General features: G+C 35.8%; 1 protein-coding gene across 1 annotated transcript; it reads right to left on the minus strand.

Moving 5' to 3' along the window:
- Positions 1-2,928: 2,928 nt before the first annotated feature.
- Positions 2,929-3,876, minus strand: LOC137005031 (olfactory receptor 6N1-like). The gene has a single exon (XM_067365778.1). It carries the CDS (start codon positions 3,874-3,876, stop codon positions 2,929-2,931), a length of 948 nt encoding a protein of 315 aa, XP_067221879.1.
- Positions 3,877-10,536: the final 6,660 nt, after the last annotated feature.

Genomic DNA, 10,536 nt, shown 5'->3' on the forward strand with positions numbered 1-10,536 from the left:
ATAATGTATAATAATTAATGTATAATATTTATAAAACATTAAAATCAATAATAAAAAAAGAATTAAAAAAATCTAATTAATAAATGATTCATAATAATTACCATTAATATTAACATTAACATATGATGTATAGCACATATAGAGACATAATAAGATGGGGAAAAAAAGCAATATATAACTTATCTGATGTCTTACGTTCTTGTCCTTTTTACGGTTAACTGCAAGAGTATAAAGGAAACTGCCGTCTTTAAATGCATTTATATTGTTTCCAGCACCCATACCGTAAGTGCAGCTTCGAGTAATGAACCTTTTTACGATACACTTGAGAGGAAAGCCTCGGTGCTTCACAAAGCTTCATTTCGCCATCACTAGTAATTATTAAGACAGAGCAAACATTTCTGCGACTTACCAGCAGGACGAGCTATGAGACTCTGATTATTGAGCTCCGCCCCGCAATATCATGTGCACTAACGCGAGTGACGTCACAGCCAATGGAGAGTTTCCCAATTTATGCTGAATTTAACATACATTATTTTTAGACACCGTTACATATATATATATATATATATATATATATATATATATATATATATATATATATATATATATATATATATATATAAAATTTATTTTTCTGGCTCATACAGTATATCAGAATCCACATCAGATAACAGTCTGAAGTTATTTCAGACATTTACTGGTTTCTGAAAGTGAGTTTTGAGCTAAAAAAAAAATCTCCAAAATATTTATGTTAGCTGGTAGCCTGATATAACTTTAGAAACGAGCAGTGGCTTAGATCCTCACCTGATAAACTCCACCTTTGTTCATGACCACTCCTCAAGCCCCATTTGGTCCACTTTGGACCAAGGTATTCAGCGGGCCGAAAACCCCTGTCTGTTGGCGCAGAGGAAACCATGAATAACCCAAAAAGCCCCGGAAGGGACAATGGAAACACGACTGGCACTGGCACACACTAGCATGCTCGTTTTTGCCCTGACATTGGAAATGTGGCTATTGAATACTGTACACAGCCCTAATACATCTCATTGTATACATGTGTCACATAATATTTAAAGTATACAGTCCAAAAGTTTGGAACCACTAAGATTTTTTATGTTTTTAAAAGAAGTTTCGTCTGCTCACCAAGGCTACATTTATTTAATTAAAAATACAGTAAAAACAGTAATATTGTGAAATATTATTACAATTTAAAATAACTGTTTTCTATTTGAATATATTTGACAGAGTAATTTATTCCTGTGATGGCAAAGCTGAATTTTCAGCATCGTTACTCCAGTCTTCAGTGTCACATGATCCTTCAGAAATCATTCTAATATGCTGATTTGCTGCTCAAGAAACATTTAATGTGTACAATTGTACAAAATATTTGTGTACAATATTTTTTTTCAGGATTTGATGAATAGAAAGTTCAAAAGAACAGTGTTTATCTGAAATCTAATCTTTTGTAACATTATAAATGTCTTTATAAATGTCTGCCACTTTTGATTGATTTAATGCATCCTTGCTGAATAAAAGTATTCATTTCTTTAATTTCTTTTCAAAAAAATAAAAATAAAAATTCTTACTGACCCCTAACTTTTGAACGATAGTGTATAATGTTACAAAAGCTTTGTATTTCAGATAAATGCTGTTCTTTTGAACTTTCTATTCATCAAAGAATCCTGAAAAAAAAGTACACAACTGTTTTCAACATTGAAAATAATCATAAATATTTATTGAGCAGCAAATCAGCATATTAGAATGATTTCTGAAGGATCATTGAAGACTGGAGTAACGATGCTGAAAATTCAGCTTTGCATCACAGGAATAAATTACTCTGTCAAATATATTTAAATAGTACACAGTTATTTTAAATTGTAATAATATTTCACAATATTACTGTTTTTTACTGTATTTTTAATTAAATAAATGTAGCCTTGGTGAGCAGATGAAACTTCTTTTAAAAACATTAAAAATCTTAGCGGTTCCAAACTTTTGGACTGTACTATATATATATATATATATATATATATATATTTTTTTTTTTTTTTTTTTTTTTTTTAAATATGAGGGAAGACTAAACACTAAACTTTAAGGTATTTATGTGACAAAATTATTTGGCAAATAGAAATAAGAAATCATGAATTTCTACAGTAAGAGGTTTTATTCTCTTTTGTCTTTACATGTGTTCAGAATTTCTTTGTATGACATCATGGCCAAAAATTGTGTCTGCACAATATGGCAATTTGGCATTGCATTATCACAAATAAAACAGCTGAATCCAAGCACAAATACACAATATGCCTACAAAATCTTATATATATAATCTCACTTTTAGCCAGTACTGTACCTGTGGCTGCACATATTAATAAGCAAAGTTGCTATAAACAATAACTATATAAAATATTACTTGGCAGAAAAATCACTCTTACACACAACCTACTTTGGCTTATTTCCTACTTCTTAAAAGGATCAATTTGCTTTAGATTTGGTTTGGGTCAGCCAGCATATCATATAAGATATTGTGTCACCCCGGACACAACCTGTTTGTACTTCTGCCCTCAGGCAGACGTTATGGATATCTGTCCACTAGAACATATAAGCACAAAAACTATTTATACAGCTGTACATACAGTACACAACGCATAAATCTGTACATCTGTACATCAAATCTGTACAAGTCTTCTGTTCCAGATGTATACCACATTATTGTTTTTTTTTTTTTTCCTTAGCCTTATTTTAAATGTTCTTTCTGTTCTCGTGTCATGTATGTATGTATATATGTATGTATGTATGTATGTATATATGTACCAAGAGCTCCTGAAAAACCACAATACATTTCTTGTGATTTCGTAAAAAAAGCTCATTCTGATTCTGAGATTATAAGGGTCACAGACAAGAAAAGCATATGATCTTTTGACTAAATATTTACTCAGATATTCTCACTCGTTTCCTGAAAAAAAGCCTCAAAACTTCCTGCCGTATTGTTGTCAGATTTAGTCCATAAATAAATGGGTTCAAAATGGGTGGTATAAGAAGGAATTCCATGGCCATAAAATTACGCACACCTTGAGGCACATTCTTTGAGCCATAACGACTGTACAGTACATCAAAAAACAATGCAATAGCCACAATGAACAATGAAAGCAGATGTGGCATACATGTTTGCATGAATTTTTGCCTGACCTCTATTGACTTTAGGCACTTTCTAATCAACTGAATATATGAGCAATATATCAATACTGCATGTCCAAAGTATGCAAAAATAACAATGTACCCAAACACATTATTTACAGTGGTAGAAAAACACGACAGTTTTGCAACTGCCCAAATCTCACAATATAACTTTTCAATGGTAGAGCCACATAAAGTGAGTCTTGCTGTTAATACAATTAAAACAAACATACAAATAAATGGAGTCAGCCAGCAGAAAAGGATACATTCAAGAACCCTCTGATTGGTCATTATTGAATGATACTCCAGCGGTTTACATATTGCCACATATCTGTCATATGCCATCACTGTTAATGTTGAAAGATCACACAAGGCAAATGAATAAATGACAAATATCTGAATCATACATCCAATATAAGAAATAATGTGATTCTCTGATAACAAATCATACATGAATTTAGGGAAGAATCCAGCAGTGCCATAAAGTGCATTTATGCACAAATTACATACAAAAACATACATTGGCTCATGAAGCGTCTTTTGTGAGATTATAGTGAAAATAACAACTACATTACACAACACCATTAGGGGATAAAACAGTGCAGTGAGGGAAAAAAACACAAATCTGTTTTCAAGTGTTTCATTTAGTCCAGAGAGTGTAAATACTAAGACACTGGACACATTCTCCAGTGGTGGCTGCATCTGGAATGATATGCAATTATTATGCAGCAGTTAATAATAATATATAAAAGCTGTATTCATTTAAACTGTCATGAATTCTGAAAATGAGAAAACCCACCACATAACGTATAACATTATCCAAATATGTTACACAGTTTTACTTGAGGTTTGCTCAGCTGCACAAAGGAAATATCCTCTAGCAGCAGCATGCATTATTTTTGTTGAATAATTCACAGTTGAAATCTTACCATGTCCTCTCTTTCTATGTTTCCCATTGTGTTCTGTAAACGTTTGATTTGGTTTGCTATATATGGACACTGGTCTCATGCTAATTGCGTTGACCACAAACTCTGAAAACAGTTTTTACAAGCTCTCTAAAGGCTGTTTTTCTGTAATGTTAAAATGATGTCCATCTATGCTCATAGGTAGAACTGCACATAACATTTGTCCATTTAAAGTTTTCATTCATTTTCTTGCTAATATATCAGACCCCACATTAACTGATACATAAATGCAGAATAAATTCTGTGTTAGAACAAAATTATATACTTATTAATTTATTATTATTACTTTTGAGCTGTAAGCAAGCCTTTCCTTACTAAAGTGACTGCATGCACAAATCAAGTTTCTAGGGCTGGGACAATATATCGATTCGCAATACAAAGAATCTGTGTTGATTCTGATATTTTCCAAATGTTTCTCGATTCTCTCTCAAATTGATTCAGAGCTTAATTTTTAACAGCAGATGGCACCACATGCTTTAGAAACACTTGCACTCTGCTTGCTTCCAGTTCTTTTACACTCACCACTTAAACCTAAAATAATCATTCATAAAGTTCAAAAAGGTTGAAGTGAATTACAAGGGTGTTCACAGTGGGCTGCTTTATATTAATGTTGCATCATAAAAGCATTCTGAGTCAAGGTGCAAGTATATTTAACCACTTGCATGACTAACTACATGAATAAAGTGGTCAATTATTCTTATTATTTTTGTTTTTTGCACAAACAAAGCAGTCATGTCACTTCATAAAATTGAGTTTAAGCCACGGGAGTCACATAGAGTAATTTAATGATGCCATTCCTAACTTTCTGGACCTTGGAGTGGTAGTTGTGTTGGATCTCTATGGAGGGACAGAAACTTCTCTGACTTCATCAAAAATATCTTAATTTGTGTTCCGAAGATGAACAAAGGTCTTACAGATGTGGAACGTCATGAGAGTGAGTAATTAATGACTTTGGGTGAACTAACCCTTTACTATTAACATACCTTACAGCTGCTGATTAAAAAAAAAAAAACCACACATAAATAACAACTTGGGATACAGTTGCTTCATAAAGAACAAAAACGCAGAACCTGATTTCACCAAGTGCATCTTTGTAGATCCTGGTACAACATTCTTATCAACCAATCAAATTTGAAGACAAATTTACTGTTTATGTCAAGTTTATGGTTCCAACCAAGGTTAGGTGCTTCTACATCAGTGTTATTCACCTATCATTTCCCTCTGATTTTAGGGGTATGGGTAGGGGTAGGGGTAGGTTTAGGGGTAGGGATATGGTTAGGATTACATTTTTAGACAGGAATGTTGTTCCAGGATCAACAAAATATGTTGACCCTAACTTAAAATCAAGAAGTGCTACAAAAAAAAAAAAACATTTTTGAAGAAATTCATGATAAATTTGACACATAACTAGGCCACAAAAATAGACAAACACAATTTTCATAAAGTTATAGTCCACCCAAAATTAAAATGATTTTTAAAAGTCACCTTTATATAGCGATTTTCACAATACAGATTTTTTTTTAAAGCAGCTTTACAGTGATAAACAGGAAAACAGATGCAAACAAAATTTAATTCTGTTGTAAAGCAGCTTTAAAGACAATAGTGCTGTTATTCACTTTGAGTCAATGTTGATTCAGTTTAGTTCAATACCAGTGCTGATGTTGCAAAATTTGTTATGATCATTATGAAACAAAGTTGAATCAGCTATAAAGCAGTTCTACAGTTCTACAGCTAAATGACACTTGTCTTCTTTAAAGCTGTTTTACAATATAATTCAATTCTGTTTGCATCAATTAATATTTTCCTATTTCCAGTCAAGACCTAGAGAAACGTGTTCATGCTTTCATCACCAGCAGGTGGATTATTGTAATGAACTCCTCACTGGCCTTCCCCAAAAGACCATAAAACAGCTGCAGCTTGTACAGAACGCTGCTGCCAGGATTCTTAGGACACAGTCCTCAGGTCCTTGCACTGGCTTCCAGTTGCATTTTGAATTGATTTTAAATTACTGTTACTTGTTTATAAATCACTCAATGGCCTAGGACCTCAATACATTGCAGATATGCTCATTGAATATAAACCTCACTAACAGATCACTAAGATCATCAAGATCAGGTCACTTAGGGTTCATTCAAAACAAGGAGAGTCTCCTTTTAGCTGTTATGCCAGCCGCAGCTGGAACCAGCTTCCTGAAGAGATCAGATGTGCTCCAACAGTAGCCACATTCAAATCCAGACTCAAAACACATCTGTTTAACCTTGCATTTACTGATTGAGCACTGTGCTATGTCTGAACTGATTGCACTTCATTTTATACGTATCACCTCTTTATCCTTTTTTATTCTGTTTCTTGTTTTAATGCATTTTATATCAATCTTTTATGCATCCTCTTTTTATTTTTGACTGTTTTAATGCATTTTAAAACTTGCTGTCTAGTTGGAAGAGCTGGAAGAATTAGAAAGTAAGCCTTTGTTAATATCTGTATGGAGCTCTGGACAGAAAGCAGTCCAGGAAGATTTGTCTGTAAGGGTACTGTTTAAACACAGAGCTACCGGACAAATATTCTGACTGACTCTTCCATTCAGTCCCAGGGATAGTCTGTGCTTTTATTCAAATTTTTATTTATTATGCATTCCATTTTTATTCTTATGTATTTGTTTCATTTTTATGTAAAGCAATCTGAATTATCATTGTGTATGAAATGTGCTATATAAATAAACCTACTGTAAGGCTTGATTTTTCTGCTAGACAACAACAGAGATCAAGCATCCTACAATAAAATAATAAAACTCATCTGGAAAAAGATCTCAAAGAAGTAGTAAAGCCTTGTCCTAACCCCAAAAGGATAACGCCTCCCCCTCCACACACACAAACACACCTTCCCTTCCCCCTGACTCAAGTCACTGAAAATTCTTTAAGACATATAATGTAACATGTGTATGTATTGTTTTCCCTTTTTATGTTTGGTATCATTTTAAATGTCTCAGTGCGATTGGTAAAATGGTCTCATAATACCAGCAGTCACTGGTATTATGAAGAAGATTGAAAAATAAGGAAAATTCTGTCCTCTTTTTGGGTGGTGCCTTTTGTGAAAACCCACTCCTCTGGGTTTTCTGAATTGGCTTCTAATTGTAAAACTATGAAATTGACATTTTTACTTGACAAATAAAATGTTATATTTGATTTACTCTGAAATTCTTCTGAAATCATTATGACCAGTACATTATTGGAGTCCATATTTCTGCAAATCTGCATCAGGATGGATTGAAACTAAAGGCTCAATGAAAGAAGCATGTTGCACATCATGGGACCTTTTGATTTTTGTTTATTAACTGGCTTAGCAAGTTGCAGTATTGTGACTAAGAAAACTGTGTTTTTGTATGAACAAGCATGTGGCGGTTCAACTCAAATGCATTAGTAAACTCTGCACCCTCTGACTAAGACCAGAACTGGTGAGTTTGTGATCGTGAAAAGCACTAAAATGGCCGAAGTGACTTTTATGGGTCTGTAATGAAAGAATAATTGAACATATGAGATACCCAGAATAATCAAATATCTAAATTAATACATAACAAATGATTAATTTCGAATTGGAAACACAACATAAGAATAACAATCATTTGAAATTGGAGTCAGATTAAACGAGTGAATTTAATTGAACTTCACAGAGGCGCTGAAAAGGCATACACAGATTAACCTTCGCCCAGGCTGTCGGATTCCATTTTTGGGCTGATGGGGGATTCCTTACACTACCTTGCCAAGGGCCTTAAGCCAGGGATACACTGCACGATTCTTGGCTGTCCCAGACGAAAGACTGTCACCGTGAAACAGTCACTGCGATTTCTGTGATCGTGGCTCTTAATCGGTGGTTTTATGTCTTACAGTGAGAGAGGTTCAAAGACGGCTGTTTTCCCAGTCTTGCAACCAAAAATAGCCTACGATCATTTTCTGACAGTGTCAGAAATTCAGCATGATCAACGCATAGTGTGTTTGCTGCTACGACCTACGTCTACTGACCAGCCAATAAAAATGCGACATGAAATCAACGTGACATGGCGCTAAAACTTAAAACTGCTTACCTCAAGCTCTTACCTTCTTCTTTCACCACCTCCTTTTTATTTTCAGCACACATCAAATTTACAACTGCCAAAGTGTGATTCAACATTGTAGTGAACAGCACATTCTAGGGCCGAGTTTATGGCCAGGCCCCTCTCTGTCCATAACAGTGGACAAAGGTTTGCTACATTTTGATTGGATCTTGGTGGACTAACACAAACAAACTGTCCAACGCCATCAGATAAAGATGTAAGGACAACATCCAGACCTCTCTTAGAGGGCAAGAAGAAGACCTCTTGTACCAAGCCTGACAAGGGCAGGACTTCTCATTGGTCCACAGGCAGTTTCTGCCCTTCACCCATCTTACTTCCTAAGGTTGGCCAGAGACTGCCATAAAAATTCCTCAGGACCCAGCAATGTGTGAAACAAAGAGAGATCACAAAGATCCATCCGAATCCATTCAAAACTATGTTTGCAAACCTTAGAACTGATGCAAACTACACATGCATTTGATACTTATTCACAGAAATAAGTATTCTCAGTGACAGCTATTTGTAGTGCAACATCTGATACAAATTTAGCTGTTAATGTACAATTGAATGACAGTTCAATATTTTTCCATCATGTTTAGTCTCTATTTGTTTAGAATATTGCCAAAGGTATTCTGGTGGTGGTTTGGAATGTGAGCAATGCATTGGTAAACTTTAAAGACACTGTAACAACTTCCAACTTTGTGCTTTATGCTAAAGAGTTCCACAGGGGAAAGACGGGTGGGCCACACTTTGTGTGTCCCCTCTGATTCCAGCAGCCAATCACAGCACTCGAATGGAGAAGCACCAAAATGCAATCTCCTCCTCATCGGAAAGGGATAAAGGTAGCCTTTCAACAGACACTCCTTGTTCTGAGTCCCGGCTTGCGAAGCTGAGACACAACAGATATACTGTTCTGAGTCTGCCCATCAAAGGGGAAAGACAGAGCAGATTCTATTCTGAGCCTCTGGTCCATCCAGCGAGACAACAACAGGTCCCATGATCTGAGTCTACAGCTTGTGAGGCAGCAACAGAGATGACCACGCCCTAAGCCTTCAGCTTGTGAGGAAAGAGACATCAACAAACACTACGTTCAGAGTTTCCGTCCAGTGAGACAGTGACGGCATCTGCAACAAAGTTAAGCTCAGGAGAGCAAACCTTCACTCCAAGGTACCTTCGTCTGCGTGTTCCAGATTGTTAAGGACCTTCTGCACCTACACCAGGGCCTCATCTGCGTGTTCCAGATTTTAGGACCCTTTGGTGCTCCAGGAGATCAGCATCCCACAGAGCTTCGTGTTCAAGACTGTTGAAACAGATTCTGGCTCCTCTCCCCACTGCATTGTCACCCAGCACAACCAGTGGAAGACGTCACCGTCATCGGACTCAACCAAGTGGAATGTAAATGTCACTTAACCAAACCTCTTTCCAGAGACCTTGGCATTGTTGTATATATCAGCATAGTTTCCTAATTCCTATTAGATTCAATATAGCTGATGTTAGTCAATAAAAAATAATCTCTTGTTAATTTGTTTGTTGCATAATAAGGTTCTCCACCTTATTATTTTCAGAGAAACAGTTTATCTTTCCATAAGATAACATAACTCTTCCATAGCCACACCCAACTTAATCACTTGTATTCTATGTATCTTATGAACTTTATTCCTTTATCATTCATAGTATTCATTTAGTAGTTGTGTTAGTTATTCTTGTTTATCTTTTTGTTAATAAAATGTATTTTATTACACTTGTGTCTTCCTTGTGCTGATAATACAGAAGAGGTTCTACAAGTTAGCAAATTCACCAATCTTTCAGATTGTCACAGAAGTGGTCTCTGTGGCTTCCTCCTCTCACCACCTGAGGGGCACCGTCACCGGAGTACTAATCACTTTTGGACTACATTTCCCACACCACATACTGGACTGATTACTTTACCACGCCCACTCACACCTGTTCCATATCCCACGGGCTTTAAAAGACTCTCACAGCTCTTCACCATTCGCAAAGTCTTGTTTTGCCTGGCTAACATTTCTGAGCGTTTTTCTCCTGTGGATTTATCTCTTGTGTATGACCCTGGACTGCCTTAACCCTTTGAACCCCGTCTGCCGCCTGCCTTGCGAACTTATTGCCTGGATACTGTTTACCTCTGTTTGGATTGCCGCCTGTCTCGACCCATTGCCTGGTACTGTTTCTGATTCTGCCTTGTCTATTACACTGCTGTTGCCGATTCCTGACTTTTGCCTGTACGACTATGAATCATTAATAAAGCTGCAAATGGATCTCCCTGAGTCTGTCAGTCCGTTACAGAAGACTTCG

The sequence above is a fragment of the Chanodichthys erythropterus genome, chromosome 17, assembly GCF_024489055.1.
Source record: "Chanodichthys erythropterus isolate Z2021 chromosome 17, ASM2448905v1, whole genome shotgun sequence".
Taxonomy (NCBI): domain Eukaryota; kingdom Metazoa; phylum Chordata; class Actinopteri; order Cypriniformes; family Xenocyprididae; genus Chanodichthys; species Chanodichthys erythropterus.

Bases quoted from the DNA above. Each gene is read 5' to 3' on its own strand.
- LOC137005031 (XM_067365778.1), bottom strand. From the start codon at position 3,876: ATGCAGCCACCACTGGAGAATGTGTCCAGTGTCTTAGTATTTACACTC.